Consider the following 23,391-nt stretch of genomic DNA (forward strand, 5'->3'; position numbering starts at 1 on the left):
GAGTGTATTCATTATTGAAATGTGTGTTAAACATTTTATAGTTTAAGTTTATAACGGTTGATTTTGTGAAAATGCATTGAGCAACTTTCTGCAAATATAACATCAGGAAGTAACACCTCAGAAACGTCAAATGCAAATTTTGGGACTAGTTGTCATAAGTGAGGACTTTTGATTTCTTGTGGTACAGTGGCATATTTAAATAGGTCTTAGCCAGTGGTGGAGAGAGTGAATATTTAAGGTGGTAAGTAGGATGCTGATCAAGCAGGCTGCTTTGTTCTGGATGGTGGCAAGCTTCACGAGTGTTGTTGGAGCTGCACTCTTCCAGGCAAGTATTTGCATCACACCCCTGACTGTGCCTTGTAGATGGTCTTTGGAGAGTCAGGAGAATTCCAAAACTCTGACCTATCTTGTAGCTACAGTATTTATATGGCTAGTCCAGTTAAGTTTCTAGTCAATGGTAACTCACTGATGTTGAAAGTGGCGGGTTTGGCAATGGTGATGGTCATTACCTAGCATTATGTGGCATAAACCTTACTTGCCACTTATTGGCCCAAACCTGAAATTTGCCCAGGCCTTGCAGCATGCAGACACAGACTGGTTCAGAATCTGAGGAATTGCAAACGGTATTGGACACTGCAATCAGTAAACATTCCTATTTCTGACCTTAAGTTGGAGGGAGCGTCATTGATGAAGCCACTGAACCTGGTTGGGTCTAAGACACCACCCTGCGGGACACCTGCAGTGATGTCCTGGAACTGAGATGATTGACTTCCAACAACCACAACATTTTCCTTTGTGCTAGGTAAAACTCCACCCAGTGGAGAGTTTTCCCTGATTTCCATTGACTCCAGTTTTGATAGGGCTCCTTGATGCCACACTCAGTTAAATGCTGCCTTGATGTCAAGGGCAGTGACTCTCACTTCACCTTTGAAATTCAGCTCTTTCGTCCTTGTTAGGACCAAGACTGTAATGAGATCTGGAATCCAAACTGAGCATTGGTGAGCAGGTTATGGCTAACTAGGTGCCACTTGATAGCACTGTCAATGATACCTTCCATCACTTTACCGATTGAGAGTAGACTAGTGATTGGCCAGATTAGATCTGTCCAATTTTTGTGGGCAGGATATAACGGGCTAATTTTCCATAATGTTGGGTAGACGCCAGTGTTATAGGTGCACTGAACAGCTTGGCTAGAGCGCAGCTCGTCCTAGAGCACAATTCATCAGCACTACAGCCAGGCTGCTGTCAGGGCCCATACCCTGTGCCGTAACCAGAGCCTGCAACTGTTTATTGATATAACTTGGAGTGAATTGAATTGACTGAAGACTTGCATCTGCAATGCTGGGGTCTTTGGATGGAAGCCGAGATGAGTTATTTGCTTGGCAATTCTGGCTAAAGATGGTTGTAAATTCTTCAGCCTTGTCTTTTGCATTGGAATCATTGAGGTTGGGGATGTTTGTGGCGCTGAGAGGGAGGGTGGGAGGTGGTAATCAGCAGGAGGTTTCCTTGTCCATGTCTGATCTGATGTCAAGAGACTTCATGGGACCCAGATTCAATGTTGAGGGCTGATAGAGCCACTCCCTCCTGACTGTGAAAATAGACTTTCTCTATTCAGTCTTTTAAATCATTTGATAACTTTAAAAAAGCTTTTATTAAATCTCTTCTTAGCCTTCTTTGCTTGAATGAAAATAGTTCCCAGTCTGAAGTCTTTCCTTACAACTAGGTTTCTATCTCTGGCATGAAACCGTGCCAGAAAATGGAATATACCATGATAAATGTACCATTGAGACCCTGACTTCACCTGGGCCACAAAGAAGAAAGACCAAGGAAAGGACAAGGAGGAAAGGATGTGATGGCATCATCACCTTTGACCAACACGATAGGAAAGTTGAGAGAATTTTCAACAGTGATAGTAGCATAGTGGTAATGTTATTGGCCTAGTAATCCAGAGGCCTGGACGAACGCCCTGGAGACATGAGTTCAAATCCCACTGCAGCAGACAGGGGAAATTTCAATTCAATTAATTAATAAATCACAACTTAAAAAGTTAGTCTCAGTGATGGTGATTATGAAACCAGCAGATTGTCGTAAAAATCCATCTAATGTTCTTTAAGGAAAGAAATTTGCCATCTTTACCTGGTCTGGCCTTCATGTGACATTAATGTGGTTGACTCTAACTTTCTCTGAAATGGCCTGGCAAGCCACCCAATTGTACCATTCTGTTACCACCTCTAGTGGGTCTGTCCTGTCAGTGGGATAGGACATGCCCAGCAATGGTGATGGAGGAGTCTGGGACTATGGCTGTCAGGTACGATCAGGTGATATGGCTGTTCCTTGACTAATCTGTGGGGAGGCTCTCCCAGTTTTGACACAAGCCCCCCCAGATGCTAGTGAGGAGGGTGTGCCTATGTCACTTCCAGTGCCATGGTTGTTGCCAGGTGATTCTTTTGGTTTTATTCTTATTCGACTTTCCGGTAGCAGTTTGGTGCAGCTGGGTGGCTTGCTAGGCCATTTTGGAGGGAAGTTAGAGTAACCACATTACTGTCATATATAGGCTAGATGGGTAAAGACGGCAGATTAAAATTAAAAATTTAAATTCATAAATTTAAAATGGTCACTCTGAGAAGAGAGGTTAGGGGACAGTTCTTTACACATGCTTTGCCACAAGGGAATGATTGAGGCAGAGATCATTAAATCTTTTAAGAGGAAAGGGAATAAACATTTAGAGCAGAAGGAGATACAGAGCCATGGAGAAAGACAAGGTCAATAGGTTTGTTTTGAGTTGCTCTAGCAAATAGCCAAAATGACATCTGTGATGTAGACCTCTATGATTCTTTGACATGAAGCTGCACTGGACTGGGAACATATTCAGATTAGCCTGATGGAGGAACATTCTGTTTTAGTTTACCAGATGCAGTGAGAGCAAGAATATCAAAGGAAAGCTCAATGATGGGGCTATTGCAATATTCCAGGCAGTCAGCTGAAGATCAGTATTACCAAATGCTCTGGGCGAATCCCTCCATTTGTCCTCTCAGCAGCAGAAAGTGCATATCCCAGTGAGAACTGTGCAGGAAGAAAGAGCACAACTGGGGGAATTTTACACTCATACAGGCACATCACTTTAAAACAGACCAAGTCCCTTATTTTTCTCAGAAGAGTCGGTGTTGCTTACTGATGTTCTGGAACTGCTCAGATCTTCCTAATCTGTAATTTACAAATTTCTTTCATTACACCCTTTTCCTTGTGTGATACCCTAGGAATTACTAGGGATTATCATTTTTCTTCAGTCAGATTTCCAACTGACCTTTATTTGCTTCTGCTGATTAATCATATAATCAAATAGCAGATGGTAAAAAAAGATTGCAGCTGAGTGAGACTGAAAGCACAGTAATATCTTTCAAACAGTCAACGGTTTGTACCAGAAACATCCTAACACTATTTGAAGATGATATAACTTAAAGATTTTTTTTCCAATTTTGAATATTATTAAGAAATTAAACATGGAAATCATCTCTGTAGCTTTTTATGTGAGTCCTTCTCCAAAAGCTCTCTAGATATATAGGATCTCTGAAGTGGGCTTCACATTTAAACCACTACTCTTTTCATCTAAATTGCATATTTTATTCATGCATCTATAGATGCTACTTCCTTATTCAGTAATCTGCATGTAATAACTTTTCGAATCTATATAAACTAATACTGGCATAATATGCTCTTTATCGTACCTTTGTTAGGATAACAGTGACGCAATATGCACATGTAATCCACACCCCTAAAGATATAACTGTTTTTCAATTATGTCTTGTCTTGATTCACTGTTTATTCCATTGTGCAGAATAAAATATGCAAATGCTCGGATGAATACTGGTATCCTGTGTCATCACCAAGACAATAGCGAAAAAAGCCACACCTAGAGTGTAACAAAAGAAAACAAAGTTCACACACCCCCTGAAGCATAAGCCACCAAAACAATTGCAGCAGAGACAGACAACTTCCCCCACAGAAGTTTTGCAACGCAGGGAGGAGAAAATGGGATGTATTGCTTCTAATTGTGCATTTTACATCAGTGCAGAGTAGAAGACTCATGGTATAGCAGCACGGCATCAGCACCATTGCTCATTGCTCTCTACGAGAGCATTAGGATGTGAATCCATTATCCATCACACCATATAAGTGGATGCCTGGTCTCCTCAGCCAAACCATCACAGGAGGTCATGTCCAGAGGCTAGACATAATCTCACATGGAAAATTGTTGGGGATCCACACTTCCCAGGGACAGATTCAGACCAGCTCCAGTGAGAGTTGAGAGCTGATCGTGTCACTGCTATTTTTGCCTGTGGTGGCTTGTGGCATTGAAAAAGAAGAAAATGGATTAAGTAAATGTACAAATAAGAGAGAGACCTATTTTGAAAATATGTGTACCTCCCAGTACAGGGCATAACTGGAATAGTACTTTAATGTTTGCTGCAAAGTAAATAATAGTTTCACCACAGGAATTGAGGTCTCTATCAGGCCTTTTGTATTTTTTGTACCAAAATATGTTGCAAAGAAATACCAAATTTAATTTGTGTCAGAGCTACATCTGGAGTTTAAGATTGGAATCAGTGAAGTTTAATCCTGAATGAATATGATGCTATGGTCAGTTTTCACTTTGAATATTAGTGAAATGCCACTCTGCACCACAGTGTACTGGTGTGCTTGCTGCTCTGTGCCACTGTATCTTTGTGCAGTTGGTGAGATTATCGTGCCGCGTTCTGTACTGTGCAGCCACTTTGTGTAAGTGTATTGGTTTGTTCTCTCTGTCCTTCCTATGATTCTGTGCTGATACCTTTTGCCCCCTCTCTGGGGTAAAGCCACATTATACCACTTATTTTTGTGAGTTGTCATTTTCTCCCCTTTAGATTGGTATAATGCCATTCTGCAATACTTTGTTTGCTCCATTTGATGGCCCCTCATGTTGTGTTTGTATGTTGTCATTCTATGGGTGGAATATTCCATTCCAGGACTAAGTCCCGTAGTGAGGACGGACAACGGAAGTGATTCCAGCCACGGAAGCCGTTGGGAATTCACACCGAATTGCTCAGTGATGGCCAAATTAATTACACAGTCAGGAGTTTCACGACATTTCACGCGGGGGGGGCAGGACCCGCTGTCATATCCTGGTGCTATCTTTAAAAGGCAGGACATCAACTTACCCACCGTTGAAGGAGGAAATAGCCCGCCGATCACAGGGACCTCCAGTTCCCAGATTCAGTGATGCTTCCTCGGAAGTTTCTGCTCAATGCAGTGGAAGCCGGGGGAGCGGGTGTCCTGTACCCAGAGGATGGAAGGAGGAGGCCGAGCCATGTGACCAACCCTGAATGGGAGGAAGTCTCCAGGGTGCTCAGTGCCTAGGGCCTCCACCAGAGGGACTGCCCTGCAGTGCTCCACCAGGGTAAGTGAACCCTCACCTGCTCACACTCATCTCACCGAATGGTAAAGGGGAGGTGGACCTCGGTGACAAGGGCACCATCTGTGTGGCCCATGCATAAAAGAGCTACTCAGCATGATAAGATAATGCCTTATAGCCTCACTGCAGTCCATGTAGTTTGCAGGTGGAGAGGCCACTGCAGGTCCCTGAGCCTTCCATACAGAGAGCTCAGATGCTGCCTGGGGATTGTGGGGGGGTTGGGGGGGAGGGAGTTAAGCATTGAGGGCACCAGCAAGCCGTGCTAATGAAATGCCTCTATGAGCCTTATCCTTCTATTTGCATGGACTCACCGCTCTGGAGGGTGCTGGCCAAGAACCCTTCTGGACAACTTGCAGTACGTCAATCAGATGGCACACAATCCAATGGGTCTTTTGTATGGGTGTCTCTGAAACCCAACTGCTGTCAACCCCATCCTCTGCATGTAGCATAGAAACCTAAGGGCCACGCGTTCCTCCATGTTGGAGGCTGCTCATGCAGTCACTCACTCTCTTCTCTCTCACTTATAGGTGCCAGTAGGATGAGGGCGAGGGCAAGGGCAAGGGAAGAAGAGGAAGCCCTGTCCAGCAGTTCCTCCAGCTCACAGGGGACATTGGGGAGGAGTAGAAGCATCACAGCAGTCACCTGCACCCTCCACCAGCACAGAGACACACACCTCACTTGGATGCTAGATGTAATTCAGGCAGTGTCTGACATTCTGGTGGTCACCACCCAACCACGTGTCTACAGCAGGAGGAGGCAGTGTCAGCCAAGCTCACCAGCACTCGGAGGACTGCTGGGGAAGAGGCACCAGTGACATCCAAGTTGGATGACGAGACTTCTGGGATCGTTCCTGCATGAGATGTTGGAGATGCTGTAAGAGGCGGGAGAACATCAGGAAGAGGCCCTCAACAGAGTGGCACGTGAGGTGGAAGAGTCCATCCACCTCCTTTCTGATGAAGTGGTGCTGCGTGTGCACATCAAGGTCTCCATGGGGAGGGTGGCAGACGCCATGGAGAAACTGGTCCAGCAGAACGTCCAGTTTCTGCCAGGGATGTGCGCAGACCTGCACTCCATCACTATAGCCATGGGTGATCTTTTGCAATGGTTATGTGAGAGGGGGGTGGGCACCTTGACCTCCCTCCAGGTGTCCCGGCCCCTCAAGGGGTCAGGCAGAGGCCCTCGGGCACCCAAAGGGAGGAGGAGCGGTTGTTGGACACCCCTGGAACCTCCACTCAGGACTTTCTGAGGAGTCCGGCCCTTCAGAATTTCACTTGCCTGTGACCCCTTCAGCCTCATCCTCTGTGACCACAGAGGGAGCAGCTGCCCGCAGCAAGACAGCCGAAGTAAGCCGGGGCCCTCCAGGCCTCCAGAGGATGGCTATCAAGGCCAGCCAAGGAAACAGCGCCAACTGGTCAGCAGGCTGCCTCCACCCCTGCTGCGTGTGTCGGTGGAGCACCTAGAAGAAGTGGTAGGGAACACAAGATTAGAAGTTTCGATTTCACATGTGGTTGCACAGGGGACTATGATTGTTAATGTTATGACACTTCTGTAATTAGAGTACACATGCACTTTAATGAAGTATAATGTGGTTTATTTGTGATTCGTAATCCTTAAGCCCCCTTCCCCCCTCCACCCCCCAACCCCACACCATCTTTGGGGGACATCCCAGGTTGGACCTATGTCCCCCAGAATCATGCATGTGCAGGGAGGCAGAAGTATTTGCCAGGGCCCTTGCAAGTCATGTGCAAGAAGCCTCCTGTGCACGCTGAGCCTTTGCCCATCAGACATCTGTTCCAATGCCCTAGCATTGTAACTACTACATGCTGGGGTTCCCCTTCAGTTCTCCAGTTGGGATGTCATGCTGCTCTGCCCACCCCTGATGACCTAACTCCCATGTAGCATCTTGAGGTCTTGATCACGAGGCTCTGGATAGTTGCAATCGGCCATGGTGTGTATAACTTTCAATGTCCGGTCCAGTACCTTTACCCCTCCCCCCGTGACCCACACTGTCTCCCCGCCATAACCATTGACCCCCCACCCCCCCCATCGGGTATAATATTTGGCCTTCCCATGGTTACCTTTCAATCTGCCCCCGTCACCCTCCACATCGTGCAAGTGAATGTTCATATCGCCTACCTTCTTGAGGAGCCCACCTACGTGACAGTAGATTTGCCCCCCCTCCCCATTCTGCTGAACCTCAGAATCTGCTCCTCTTTCCGTATCCCCTTCACCAGCCGTCAGCGCCCCTTCACCCATCATAGCCGAACCCTCACCCTCCCACTCTACCGGCTCCCACTGCCCCCTTTAACCCTCACCATACCTTCCCCAATTCCCCCCAGGACTTATCAGTTGACACCACAGACCCCTCCCTCTGAACCCTACTACTCTTCCCCACCCATACCTGTTCACACCTGCACCCGCCCCCCTTGTCTGTTCACACCTGCACACCCCCCATCTTGACACTCCACCATGGCCCTTCCCACCCTGCTGCTCCAATCCACCTCACCCATTCTACATCCCCCTCAAGCATCTCTCTTTTCCCCTACCACCCCCAACCTTCCCCACCCCACCTCTTCATTCCTCTCGTCCCTGTCTAATACCTCCCACCTCTAGCACAGACCATCACTCCCAACAGTACCTCATGCAGCTAGAAGATCACCTCCTGGAGGCTGCTGCAGTAAGTGATCCACCCCTTGGAAGCTGCTGCAGCAAGAAGATCCACGTGGTTGATGCTCCACCCACCCACTGCTGCACCTGGTGTTGCAGGGTCTGCGGTTGCTGGAGACCTTCCATTCTCCCAGACCTTCTTCCTGGTAAATCCTGAAGTGCGGATGCCACGTTGGTCCAGACATGTTCTGGACTGGCATGAAATCCTACTGGCAGCACAGATGATTGGGCGGGGTGGGGGATTTCCAGTCAGGTCTTCATCTGCATTAACAGGATGCAAAACGGTTTGATGCCAGCCTCTGGCAAGAATGGCGACCTGCCATGATGGGCAGAAGCAAACATTCCCGCCGTCATTTAACGTCAGCGGGAAATAGATTTTTTCAGCTCCCATTGAATTGTTCCCCCCACCTACCATTAAACCTGCCGCCGTGAGAGAGGGGGCATCTGGAAAATTCTACCCTATGCCATTTGAACTGGTCATTAGCCCCATCCTGGGCACTTCATAATGTTAGGAGGGAATCTATTCCCATTTACATCTGCCTAACAAATTAACCAGTCTGGGAGGACACCATGGCACATTTCTTGCATAAGAACATAAGAAATAGGAGTAGGAGTAGACCATACGACCCATCGTGCCTGCCCCACCATGCAGTAAGATCATGTACTTCTTCATCAACTCCACTTACCTGTCTTACACCTATATCCTTTGATTCTCTTGGTGCACAAGCGCCTATCCATCTCAGTCTTGAATATATTCATTGACAGAACGTGCACGGCATCTGGTGTAGAGAATTCCAAAGATTCACAGCCCCAAAGTGAAGAAATTTCTCCTCATCTCCATGCTAAATGGCCAACCCCTTACTCTGAGGCTATGGCCCCTAGTTCTACACTCTCCAGCCAGGGGAAACAACCTTTCAGCATTTACCCTGTTACATCTGCTAAGAATGATGTATGTTTCAGTGAAAACAGCTTTCATTTCTTCTACACTCCAGAGAATGTTGGCCTAGTATAGGCCTAGTCCACTCAATTGCTCCTCATAGGAGAGCCCTCTTATCCCAGAAGTCAGTCTCGTGAATCTTCTTTGCACGCCCTCTAAGGCAACTATATCCTTCTTTAGGTAAAGAGACCAAAACTGTACACAAGATTCCAAGTGTGACCTCACTAAAGTCCGATACAATTGCAGAATACGAATAAAGAATTTGCATTTATGAAGTACATCTAACAACCTCAGCAGATCCCAAAACACTTCAGGACCGTTTAATTACTTTTGAAGTATAATCATTGTCGTATTGTAGAGAAATATAGTGGTAAATTTTCACACAGCAAGATACCACGAGCTGTGACGAAGTAAATGAGCAGAAAATTTATTTAAGGGGCAGGATTTTACTGTCAGCGAGTGGGGGTGGGGCCTGCTCACCGACGCGTAAAGTGACGCGGGATGATGTCGGGCGGAACTCCCGATGTCACTGCGCCCCATTTAAATTTTCAGGTAGGTGGGGGCGCAGCAAAATCAGCTGTGCGCCCGCCGACCTGTCAATGGCCAATTGAGGCCATCGACAGGATCAATTAAGCAATTAGGGCAGGCCAGGAGCCCCAGCGGCAACTAGAAAAAACATGAAACCTCATCCACCGGCGGGATGAGCTTTCATGTAGGGTATTAAAAATTTTAATGAAGTTGTTATGGAAATTATGAACATGTCCCAGCTCATGTGCCATTATCCATCTGAGGGGACATGTAAGGGAATTTTTTTTTTCAATTTTTAATATTGTTGGAAGTAGAGCTGATCTCCCTGAGCCAGTACTTAGCCTCAGGGAGATGAATGTGCTCTTTCGTGAACATGTGCGAAAGAACGCACTCTCGATATAGGTATTTCCCCCCCCACCCGCACAGGGATCGCATAGCACATCTCTGCAGACGTCATGCTGCGTGGGCCTTAATTGGCCCGCCCACGTAAAATGGCGCCATGCCTCTGATTGGGGGCGCCGATCGGAAGCGCGGCTGCAAGCGCCCACCCATCAACTTCGCCCCTCCCCACCGATGGGGGGAAAATTCAGCCTAAGGTGACTTTGTTTGAGGGATAAATGCTGACCAGGACACCAGGAGAACTCCCTTATATCCATGATTTCCCAGTAAGCCAAGAAAGTAGGACAAAAGATTGAAGTTGGTGAACAGTAAATTTAAAATGGATTGAATCAAGAATTTATTTTCTCAAGAGTAATTCATATTTGATTTATATTAGATTTGGTTGTCAGGATATATGTAGTGTTGGCAAAGCTACATTTCTTTTTGACCCGAGAAGATGTAAATTATTTACACACACATCCATCTCCTGTGATAACAACGTGGTAGAGACAAGGGCCGGAGGTTTACAGCCCTGTTGAGGCGGGGCCAGAGCTGTAAAGTGTGGCGAGCCATTCTAAACTCCACTGACTTTGGTGGGAAGGTAAAATCCCGCTGCTGTAAAATTCCGCCCAAAAGCATTGAGAATACCCAAAATGCAGCTAAATGCAAAGATGGAAGCTTTAGTGTATTAGTGGGTTGACCTTGAACAGATTGTCTTCTTGAATAGACTTTTTGCATCCTTCACTGTCTGTGTTTCAAATTGACACTCTGATATCCTGATGAAAATTCTCAACCTGAAACATTAATCTACCTTTTCTCATTTCAGGCAGGCATATTTGTTGTGTTTTCAGACAAATTTAAGCTTCAGACTTATATTAGTAAACACCACTCAAGAAATAAAATTCAACTTATTTTGAAAACAATGTATTAATTCCTCTTACTCTGACATAGATAATTGCCCAAAGTACATCCTTCACATAATACCAGTCCCTTTCCAGATACTTCTTTCAAATTAGACACGTCATCGATTTACATTACATTTATTTACTTACGGTACTTCATTTTATGAACAGATTAAAGCAGGAACATTTAAACTCTATAACAGATACTGTTTTATTTTAAATCATCATCAACACTTTTGTTTAATGGAAATTAACTAAACCAAAGGATTTAACTATCAGCTAATCTTTAAAAATAAAAAAAACTATCAATCCCACTACTGAATTCAATAAAAAAAAATTTGGAATTAAAAGCCTAATGATGACCATGAAACCATTGTCGATTATTGTAAAAACCCATCTGGTTCACTAGTGTTGTTTAAGGAAGGAAACCTGCTGTTCTTACCTGGTCCGGCCTACATGTGACTCCAGACCCACAGCAATGTGGTTGGCTCTTAAATGCCCTCTTAAATGGCCTAGCCAGCCATTCAGTTCTCAAGGGCAATTAGTGATTGGCAATAAATGCTAGACCAGCTAGCAACGCCAACATCCCATGAGCGAATAAAAAAAAAATACATAGCAAAAGTACAGCAATCATCCATATCCAGGTTGTTAAATTACAATTTAAAAATCTGACTGCAGTAAAGAAGGTATTGTAAAACTACAGTGAATAAATTGCTAAATAAGACTGCAGGATCCCTTTACCAAAACAGTCTATTTGTTAACTCCATGATTCCCCACGTAAATTCATTAACCAGAGATCTTGGTCTGTCTCAGCCTAGATTTGCACATTAAGAATTGTCACTTGGGTGATGTCTTTGAAATGTTAAGAGAGTTGAGAGAAAGTTGCAAGTTTAACCTGGAGGTTGAGAACCAAGTGCTTAATTGTTTAAGTTACCACAATATATTCATTTATTGTTTAATATATTTATTGTACCCTGTGGATACCCAAATGGCAATACTCATGCGAATCTTAAATACAATCTGCCATTGTTATATTTACTGATCTTGTTTAGCTTAAGAAAATTGAGGTCACTGGTTATTGACAACGCACAAAGATAATCTGAAGTTAACAAGGAAAGACTGCATGGAAAAGGAATACTATACCTACATAAAATATATTGATGATTGCTCAAAAAGCTATGCATTAATACGTTTTAAACAATAAATGAAGATATTGTGGTAACTTAAACAATTAAGCACTTGGTTCTCAACCTCCAGGTTAAGGGTGCAATTTTCTCTCAACTCTCCGACCATTTCAATGACATCACCCAAGTGACAATTCTTAATGTGTAAATCTAAGTTGAGACTGGAGGACTTGGTGCAGCTGGAGTTGTAACTTGAGTAACATGTGTTCCTCTCTGCAGATGCTGCCAGACCTGCTGAGATTTTCCAAGTATTTTTATTTTTGTTTTGTAACTTGGGTATGCTGTCTGCACATCAGACTCCATAGATACTGCATTTACTCGTGGTTTATTCAGTTGCCCTGTTTTTATTATTTGGGCTAATTCAACTTTAGCTACAATTACAGTCCCATTCTTCCTAATCTAGATTGAACTATGCCAGATCTGATTGCTGATGTCCTGTGTGACTTTAAAGTTGGTCTAAACTCTTTCTTCCACCAGTAACTTCTGTGAAGCTAAGGATTCCTCATGCAGACCTTATTTGCAGCAAATGACACTGAAAAAACAATGATGATCTGAAGAGCCACTACAGATACTGTAGAATTAATTTAACCATTTCAACCAATCTTCATGGAATCGTTTTTATAGAAACATAGAAAATAGAAGCAGGAGTAGGTCATTCAGCCCTTCGAGTCTGCTTCTCCATTCAATATGATCATGATTGATCCTCTATTTCAACGCCATACTCTTGCACTCTCCCCATATCCCTTGATGCCTTTAGAGTCCAGAAATCTATCTGTTACCTCCTTAAATAGATTCAGTGACTTGGCCTCCACAGCCTTCTGTGGTAAAGAATTCCATAGGCTCACCACCCTCTGAGTGAAGAAGTTTCTCTGCATCTTAGTCCTAAATGGTCTACCCCGTATTTGGAGACTGTGAGCCCTTGTTCTAGACCCCCTAGCCAAAGGAAATATCATCCTTGCATCCAGTCTGTCCAGCCCTGCCAGAATTTTGTATGTTTCAATGAGATCGCCTCTCATTCTTCTAAACTCCAGTGAATACAGGCCTAGTCGGCCCAATCTCTCCTCATACAACGATCCTGCCATCCCAGGAATCAGTCTGGTGAACCTTCCCTGCACTCCCTCTGTGGCAAGTATATCCTTTCTTAGGTAAGGAGACCAAAACTGCACACGCTACTCCAGGTGTGGTCTCACCAAGGCCCTGCACAGCTGCAGTAAGACATCCTTGCTCCTGTACTCAAGTCCTCTTGCAATGAAGGCCAACACACCTTTTGCCTTCTTAAGCTGCACCTGCATGCTTGCTTTCAGTGATTGGTGTACAAGGACACCTAGGTCCCTTTGTACATCAACATTTCCCAATCTATCACTTTTTAAATAATACTCTGCCATTCTGTTTTTCATGCCAAACACTTATCCACGTTACACTGTATCTGCCATGTATTTGTCCATTCACTTAACCTGTCTAAGTCACCTTGAAGCCTCGTAACACCCTCTTCATTGCTCACATTCCCACCAATTTTCATGTTGTCAGCAAACTTGGAAATATTACATTTGGTTCCCTCATCCAAATTATTGATATATATTGTGAATAGCGAGGGCCCAAGCACTGATCCCTGCGGTAACCTACTAGTCACTACCTGCCACTCTAAAAAAGACCTGTTTATTCCTAATCTCTGTTTCCTGTCTGCTAACCAATTCTCAATCCAAACCCATCCCCACATCCACTCTATCCAGGCCTTTCAGTATTCTGTAAGTTTCAATCAGATCCCCCCCCTCATCCTTCTAAACGCTATCAAGTATGGACCAAGAGTCCTCAAATGTTCCTCATATGTTAAGCCTTTCATTCCTGGAATCGTTCTCATGAACCTCCTCTGGACCCTCTCCAGGGCCAGCACAACCTTCCTGAGATACGGGGCCCAAAATTGCTCACAATATTCTAAATGTGGTCTGACCAGAGCCTTATAAAGCCTCAGCAGCACATCCATATTGTAGTCCTCTTGAAATAAATGCCAACATTGCATTTGCCTTCCTAACTACCGACTCAACCTGCAAGTTAATCTTAAGATAATCTTGGACTAGGACTCCCAAGTCCCTTTGCACTCCAGATTTCTGAATTCTCTCCCCATTTAGAAAATAGTCTATGCCTCTATTCTTCCTACCAAAGTGCATGACGTCACACTTCCCCACATTGTATTCCATCTGCCACTTCTTTGCCCATTCTCCTAACCTGTCCAAATCCTTATGCAACCTCCCAGCCTCCTCAATACTACCTGTCCCTCCACCTATCTTTGTATCATCTGCAAACTTAGCCAGAATGCCCTCCTTCATCTAGATCATTAATGTATAAAGTGAAAAGTTGTGGTCCCAACACTGACCCCTGTGGAACTCCACTAGTCACCGGCCGCCATCCTGAGAAGGACCCCCCTATACCCACTCTCCGCCTCCTGCCAGACAGCCAATCTTCTATCCATGCTAGTACCTTGCCTCTAACACCATGGGCTCTTATCTTACTGAGCAGCTTCTTACTAACAAAGCAACCCCACCCCCTCTGCCAACCTGCCTATCTTTTTGATAGGATGTATACCCTTGGATATTTAGCTCCCAGTCCTGATCCCCTTGCAGCCATGTCTCCGTGATGCCCACCACATCATACCTGCCAATTTCAATCTGCGTCACAAGCTGATTTACCTTATTTTGTATACTGCGTGCATTCAGATACAACACATTCAGTCCTGTATTTCCCACCTCCTTTCTCATTGACGTCCTCTATCTGATGTGCTTGAAGTTAGATTCCGAGCCCTTTCTGTCCTATTTTGTGTTCTGGAGAATTTAATAGCCTCTCCTGGGCTCTCTATTTTCAGTTTTTTCATAATTTTCCATGAAGTGGAATCCACCACCCACCCCACCCCCCCCCCCACATGCTAACCTGCTGCTTTGTTTCCCATTAGTCAGAATTTTTACCCTTCCCTCCCCCCACTTTCTAGTTTAAAGTCCTGTTGACCACCCTATTTACCCTTTGCGCTAGAACATTGGTCCCAGATCAGTTCAGGTGGAGACCGTCCCAATGGTACAGATCCCTCCTGTTCCAATACTGATGCCAGTGCCCCACGAAATGGAACCCCTCTTTCCTGCACCACTCCTTTAGCCACGTGTTTACTTCCCTTATTCTCGCGTCCCTATGCCAATTTGCATGTGGCTCGGGTAGTAATCGGAGATTATAACCCTTGACGACCTGCTCTTTAATTTAGTTCCTAGTTCCTGATAATCCCCAAACAGGTCCTGTTTCCTAGTCTTACCTATGTTATTTGTCCCGACGTGGACCACAAGAACTGGATCCTCCCCTTCCCTCTCCAATATCCTTTCAAGCCGGTCAGAGATGTCCCTCACCCTGACACTGGGCAGGCAACATACTATGTGGGACTCTCAATCCTGCTTACAAAAGATGCTATCAGTTCCCCTAATTATAGAATCCCCTACAATTACCACTTTTTGCTGCCCCCTCTTGAATGGCCTCCTGTGCCACAGTGCTGTGGTCAGCTGGCTCATCCTCCCTACAGCCCTGTTCCTCATCCACACAGGGAGCAAGTACCTCGTACCTGTTGGACTAGGCCAAGAGCTGAGGGTCCTCTGTTCCTGAACACAGGATCCCTCTACCTGCCTCACTTGCAGTCACACCCTGCTGACCCTGACCACTGACCGAACTTGAGGTACTTAATCTACCAGGTGTGACCGCCTCCTGAAACAAAGCGTCCAAGTAACTCTCCCCCTCCCGGATGTGCCGCAGCGTCCGGAGCTCGGATTCTAGCTCATCAATTCTGAGCCGGAGTTCCTCCAGCAACCTACACTTGCTGCAGATGTGGTCACTGCGGCTCGCAGTGGGATCTGCCAGCTCCCACATCATACAGCTACAGCACATCACCTGCCCAGCCATCTCTACTTAGTTAATTAATTTATTAATTAGCTTGCAGCGGTTTTTTTTTCAAATTTGGTGCAGATTTCCTACCAACCAGTCAGGTCACAGCTTTCCTGTGATATCACTTTTTCAGTTTTGGCTTTAGTTACTCTGTGCCCCGAGGTCACCACTCCGGTGCTCCTCCCTCCAAGTCTGCTCCCTGGAGACAAGGCCGCGAATCCCCAAGGTAAGCTAGATTTATACTCACCGCTCCGGTGCTCCTCCCTCCGAGTCTGCTCTCAGGATTTACTCACCAATCAGCTGCTTTTTCTTTAAAATCCACTTTCAGAAGAGTGCCCCCACAGGTCTGGTGCACTCCTGAAAGCACTGCCTCTTCCTCTTTTTTTTTTAGGTTTGAGGAGGAGGGAGGGATGGAAACACTACAGCAATGTAATGTTTGGGGCTATTCCGTTCTTTGACAGTAGGTCCTCCTCGATCCCCTCCTGAGTCGCAGTGTCTGCGGCGACTTCTCCCCAATATATTACCCCCAATCCCATGTGCTTTAATTTTACACACTATACTCTTATGTGGGACTTTATCAAAAGCTTTCTGAAAATCCGAATACACCACATCCATGATTCTCCCTTATCTATTCTGCTAGTTACGTCCTCAAAGAATGCTTGTAGGTTTGTCAAACATGATTTCCCTTTCATAAATCCATATTGACTTTGAATTCCATTGATATTTTCTAAATTCCTATTATCACATGCTTTATAATACTCTAACATTTTCCCTACTACTGAGGTTAGGCTAACGGGTCTGTAATCCACCATTTTCTCCCTCCCTCCTTTTTTAAATAGTGGAGTTACAGTTGCCTCCCTCCAATGTGCCAGGACTGTTCCAGAATCTACCAAATTTTGGAAGATGACAACCAACACATCCATTATTTCCACAGCCACCTCCTTTAGTACCCTGGGATGTAGAGAGACATAATATTATAATAATATTCAGAGGGTAATATGGGAAAAATCGTCAGCAGAGGTGACATGCATAGAGAGTAGTGTTTAAAGGACAACCCACCCAAAGCTTGTGTGAAGTGAATGGTTTTCTATTTTTTTAATGCTCTGATTTTGTGGATCTACAAAAATCTATAGTATAATTGTTGAGCTATAATTTTATGAGTTTTAAGTTTAATTGTCTTTCCTTGCATTACATGAGAAAGCTGAACAGTGCAATAATCTTGGCTAAATTATAACAGTTGCCTTTGTAAGAATAATTGCATCTGCCCCACATAATGCTATTTTTCAAACCTCCAGACTGTATTTTCGTGATACAATGGGACAGATGACTGTGATTTGTTTTACAGGTCTTTGATTTTTCACTCAGCAAAGAAGACATGATATTTCTAAACTCACTGAAGAATACCAAAAAGCTGATCATGCTGAATTACCCTTTATGGAAGGAACAGGAATTCCGATCAGAACCAACTATTGTCCATTAAATGTGTTGAGACAGTTTTTGTCTATGCCTACAATGTGTTGTATAACAAAATTGACACATTTATTGAGGATTTTTATTTTCTTTGTTGCAATTCAATGCCCCAGTTGTTTAGTTTTATCTTTTCCATTAAAGGAGTACTCCAGGAAAACGTTATGGGAGTCAAGTTTGTGCCCTCAAATTGTAGAATTGTTGCATCCTAATGTCAAGCAATTTCTAATTTAACCTTGAATCTTAATTATTCCACATCTTTTATTTTACTTTTTAGCATTGAGAATTGAAGATTATTCTATTTCAGGCACTCAGTGCCATATCAGTGGCTGATTTGTTTATATTTTCCATTTCTTTTCATCTTATTTTTAGCTACTAATGCAAAACCCATGCTGCCATTTACAGATACAAGCAAAGAACAATTGCTACATTTATCCCAATGTGTGGATTGGCCATTGAGAAATTAAAAGTGAAATAAGAGACGCATGATCATTTTAAACTTATGGTTAACCTGGCGTTCTGATCTGAATTATGCAACAGGGCATAGAATGTTTAAGTGTAACAAACCCAAATTTGTTATTATTTGTAATTTTTTCATAGGAATTTCTGGGGCATGGCTCTGAGATAAGCCTGAGAGTAACTCCTGATAAGTATTTAAAGTAACCAGCAAATCATGTAAAAAAAACCTGTGTGCCTGTAACAATATCCTGGACTGATTACTTGAATTGCAAGTGTTTATATTTAATTAAAATGTTTGTGTACGTAATCAAATTGTAGAATAATTGCATCTATTAAAAATGGTTTATACCAAATTTTTAATGAATACCTTGGCATGATGACAAAGCCATTGAGCAATTCAGATGGTCACCTTTTCCAAAGTCCAAAACATACTGAGGAATAGATTAGGGCTGGGGGTTTAGCTTGCATTTTGATGACTTCTCTTGCTATTGAAATTCATTAGAAATCTTGCTAGTGCATCCACACCATGAGATCACATCACTAAATAAATGGGGAAAAAAATAGACTTCTGTTTTAAAAACCAGACTTTCGTTAGGTTTGAATTTTAGAAATTTGACAGCCTTAATTTCATGTGATACTAAAATACAACAGCAATGCATAGGTCTAAATGACATCTGTATCCTGCAATGACAAATAGTCTCGACACCTGGATCTATGCTTTTCTTACAGTAAATAACGTGAGATTCTTTTTATTTCTTTGCTAGCTGCTTCTCCTATGACAGAATCAGCACACAGTGCCAGATCATGATAGATTGTGGGGCCAATGCCCACACGATCTTTATGCTGGAATCCTGCTCCCAGTTGACGCATCCAGGGAAGGTGACAAATCAGTGCCAAGCGCCTACCCATCGAAATAGCAGCAGTCAAATAATGCTAATCAGCAAAGCTGTTTAACAGAGTTACAGGCTCATGACCCTGAAAATGGTGTCCTGCTGATTACTGAAAGCTCAAACATTGCTTCCCACACTTTCTTAGCAGAGTTAATCACCATTTTTACATAGCACTAGAATGAGTTACATAAAGACTCGAGAATTAGGGATAAAAACTAAAAAAACACTGCAACTGCGTAGCTGGTCAGTCAGCACCTGAAATTGCTGCTGCTTGTAGTTACTCCTACCAGCAGGTCTGCTGTTATGGTATGTCACGTTCATCTATCTTGCGCCATCATCATACATCCACTGTAGCTCGTCTGTAATCTCAAATCGATGGTCTCACATTTTGGGTAGAATCATTAATCAAACTTCCTATCAGTGATTAATTTTCCCTGATCTTTGAACTGTAGATGAATGGACTGCATTTGTAACTGTGGTAAATATAAATGTGTTAGAAAGTAAAGCGGTACTGAGTGTGTAACATGCAGTTTCAATACCTGAGACTGAAGAATCCACAGCTAGCAGTCTGAAAATCAGCTCTACTCTGCCAGGTGTGTTTGAATCTCACTCACTGCAAACGCTGCGTTTATCTGCGCTCACCTAAACTTGAATTCCATACACACAACTGTGTATTTCAGGAATCACTATGATAATTGTAAGTGGGTGGGTATTAGAAAATTTACCCCTTCCAATGCCAGGATCCAGCGTTTGATTCAAGGAAGTGAAAATTTGTTGGTACAACATAATTTTTTGGCAGAGGTGCACTTCCGAATTTCAGGTTAAATTGCATTGTTGGGTATAGAATAAGGAGCTTGCTATTCTTGATCTGAGATGCTTGATAAAGGTACTGCAACTGACATGAAAATATTTAATGGGAATAAAATTAATGCTTCTATCTTATCTTGTAACTGCAGACCTTTATTAAATTTACATTGTGTCTTTCTTCCAATACATCACCAAATTGCTATTTTAACACTTGATAGGACACATGCAGGAATGGCAACTTTGTCATTATCTCTGTGGTTTAAAGCTCAAAAAACAAATTGCACAAGTTCAAGAGACAGAAACGAGAATTTTTTAAAAAATGAATCCAAATCCAAATTTCAATGAATTCTTACTTGTTTTCTTCAGAATAACAATGCATCCTCCAGCGCCTTTTACTTGGACCTATTACTTACGTCATTACAAAGGAAATAACCCATGGAAGAATGTTGAGGGAGTGCCCATAAAACAGAATCCAGCAGGATTGCCACCGTATCCCATACACTATCCACTGGTTTCCCTGTCCAGTTTGAGAACTTTCATCCATCTAGGATTGACTTTCAATCTTTTGGCTGGCTTCCTAAATTTTATTTTACATAAACTATAACTTGTCCAAAATTTGCATCCTCCTCCTCACTAAGTTTCATTTCCCTATCACCTCATCCTTACTAACACTCACTGGCTCCCCATCCCACAATTGATTGAATTCAAAATCCTTGTTCTTGTTCATAAGTCTCTCCAATTTGAATTCGCCCCCTTTGTAACCACCTCTAGTTCTTTGTGCCTGTGAGCATCCTCTGCAATTCTGACTGTAGCCTCCCTTGAATTCCCTTCAACTATAGTCCATCACATGGTCATTTAAATGCATTGATTCAATTATAAAACAAAATTTGAAGGAAAGGATTTTAAAGGGGGAGACCCTGCAATGAATGGTGATACACCATTGCAGAAAGTCAGGCTTCACTAATAGCAACATATGTAGAAATATAAGGCATGACTTCTGTCTTCCTTCCACAGAATATATTGAAGCATTTTTTGAGGCACTAATTTAAGCATGAAACATTTTTTGCATTCTGTAATTGATATGGAAACTGAGAAACTTCAGTTATTGGTCCCTCCAGAACTTCCTCTTTCAGGTACTAATAGGTGACGTGTTGTTCAATAACATGTTCACAGGAAGCTGGCACAGCAGGTGCAATTGGCAAAATTGGCAAGCAGCTTCTCATCGTTACAGTTCAGTAAATCTGAGAATTATTAGAAGGAAATCTCTGACGCCAGACAACAAATTTGATGCTTTGGTGCTGACTGAAGACCTCCCTAAAGGGTACATTTAACTCGGTTTATATAACCGATGTTGCTAGCCGAGAGCTGGGTTTAAGAAGAACGGTGGGAATTACTTAATAAACTTACTGTGGTGAAATGAGCACTAGTTATCTATTTGTTAATTTGTGTTGATATGCAGCATAAGAATTATCACAAAAAGTATTAGGGCTGAATCAAATCAGTTGTTTTACTAGATTCCCCAATATGTGGAGCTGTATGGATCAGGATAGTTTGAGGTTCAATCACCTATCAGTGTTGAGTTAACTGATCTCAGCTAGAGGTAGTAAATCTCCTGTAATTGGCCTCAAGACCCCCAAATTAGGGAGAGGAAAGTTGACCAGGGTTTCCGTTTCGGATTAGAATCCAACAAATCCTGCTGGAAAGGCTCATGTTTAGATGGCAAGTTCTACACCTCCATCCCCCACCAGGATGGTCTGAGGGCCCTTAGCTTCTTCCTCGAACAGAGGCCCGAACAACCCCATCCACCACTACTCTCCTCCATCTGGCTGAACTTGTTCTCACACTGAACAATTCCTCCTTCAACTCCTCTCACTTCCTCCAAATAAAAGGTGTGGCTATGGGTACCCGCATGGGCCCCAGCTATGCCTGTCTCTTTATGGGGTATGTGGAACATTCCTTGTTCCAGTCCTACTCCGGCCCCCTCCCACAACTCTTTCTCCGGTACATCGATGATTACTTCAGTGCTGCTTCATGCTCTCGTCGGGACTTGGAAAAATTTATTAATTTTGCTTCCAATCTCCACCCCTCCATCATTTTCACATGGTCCATCTCTGACACTTCCCTTCCCTTCCTTGACCTCTCTGTCTCAATCTCTGGTGATAGACTGTCCACTAATATCCATTATAAGCCTACCGACTCCCACAGCTACCTCGACTACAGCTCCTCACACCCTGCTTCCTGTAAAGACTCCATCCCATTCTCTCAGTTCCTTCGCCTCCGTCGCATCTGTTCTGATGATGCTACCTTCCTCTGACATGTCCTCCTTCTTCCTTAACCGAGGTTTTCCACCCACGGTTGTTGACAGGGCCCTTAACTGTGTGTGGTCCATCTCCCGCGCATCCGCCCTCACGCCTTCTCCTCCCTCCCAGAAACCTTGTCCTCACTTATCACCCCACCAGCCTCTGCATTCAAATGATCATCCTCCGCTATTTCCGCCAACTCCAGCATGATGCCACCACCAAGCACATCTTCCCTTCACCCCCCCATGTTGGCATTCCATAGGGATCGTTCCCTTCGGACACCCTGGTCCACTTCTCCATCACCCTCTACTCCTCAACCCCCACCTATGGCACCTCCCCATGCCCACACAAAAGATGTAACACCTGCCCCTTCACTTCCTCTCTCCTCACCGTCCAAGGGCCCAAACACTCCTTTCAAGTGAAGCAGCATTTCACTTGCATTTCCCCCAACTTAGTCTACTGCATTCGTTGCTCCCAATGCGGTCTCCTCTACATTGGAGAGACCAAACGTAAACTGGGCGACCGCTTTGCAGAACACCTGCGGTCTGTCCGCAAGAATGACCCAAACCTCCCTGTTGCTTGCCATTTTAACACTCCACCCTGCTCTCTTGCCCACATGTCTGTCCTTGGCTTGTTGCATTGTTCCAGTGAAGCCCAACGCAAACTGGAGGAACAGCACCTCATCTTCCCTAGGCACTTTACAGCCTTCCGGACTGAATATTGAATTCAACAACTTTAGGTCTTGAACTCCCTCCTCCATCCCCACCCCCTTTCTGTTTCTTCCCCCTTCCTTTTGTTTTTTCCAATAATTTATATAGATTTTTCTTTTCCCACCTATTTCCATTATTTTTAAATCTCTTATGCCCCCCCCACCCCCGCTAGAGCTATACCTTGAGTGCCCTACCATCCATTCTTAATTAGCACATTTGTTTAGATAATATCACCAACTTCAATACCTCTGTGTTCTTTTGTCTGTGACATCTTTTGATTATCTGCTCTTATCACTGCTTGCTTGTCCCTACAACCACACCACCCCCCTCCACTTCTCTCCCCCCATCCAACAACCCCCCCCCCCCCCCCCCCCCCCCCCCCCCCCCATTTAAACCAACTTATATTTCAACCCCCTCCTTGGATTCACCTAGTTCTGTTGAAGGGTCATGAGGACTCGAAACGTCAACTCTTTTCTTCTCCGCCGATGCTGCCAGACCTGCTGAGCTTTTCCAGGTAATTCTGTTTTTGTTTTGAAGTAAGAACAAGGTTGGTTTCAGCTGTGGTGCTTGCCAGCACTCACTCTGTGGACTCATTGAACAAGGTACTGCAAAGTGCCTAAAAGGAGATAATGAATCCAAGGGGGAGGACAGAAAAAAAGCAAATTGGCAGTAAAAAGTCAGTGAAAAAATAAGTAAATAGGCATGAAGCAAGGGGAAGGCGCAGTTTTGAATCTCCCTCCCGAATTCCAGTATTAAGTATTAGCTGATTTAAGGTATTTTTAAAACATATGAGACCAATTCAGT

The 23,391-nt window shown here is 44.0% G+C and overlaps 1 protein-coding gene across 3 annotated transcripts in view; it reads left to right on the forward strand.

Moving 5' to 3' along the window:
- zgc:110366 (uncharacterized protein LOC550476 homolog) overlaps nucleotides 1-19,712 on the forward strand; it is a 141,952-nt gene extending 122,240 nt beyond the window's left edge. For all 3 annotated transcript variants that reach the window (XM_041208834.1, XM_041208835.1, XM_041208836.1), the window contains one exon: nucleotides 17,300-19,712. In XM_041208834.1, coding sequence (XP_041064768.1) covers nucleotides 17,300-17,434 — 135 coding nt within the window. In that variant the 3' untranslated portion in view covers nucleotides 17,435-19,712. The remainder of the gene's footprint in view (nucleotides 1-17,299) is intronic.
- The last annotated feature ends 3,679 nt before the right edge of the window (nucleotides 19,713-23,391 follow it).

This window comes from Carcharodon carcharias, chromosome 16, assembly GCF_017639515.1.
Source record: "Carcharodon carcharias isolate sCarCar2 chromosome 16, sCarCar2.pri, whole genome shotgun sequence".
In the NCBI taxonomy this organism is placed as follows: Eukaryota; Metazoa; Chordata; class Chondrichthyes; order Lamniformes; family Lamnidae; genus Carcharodon; species Carcharodon carcharias.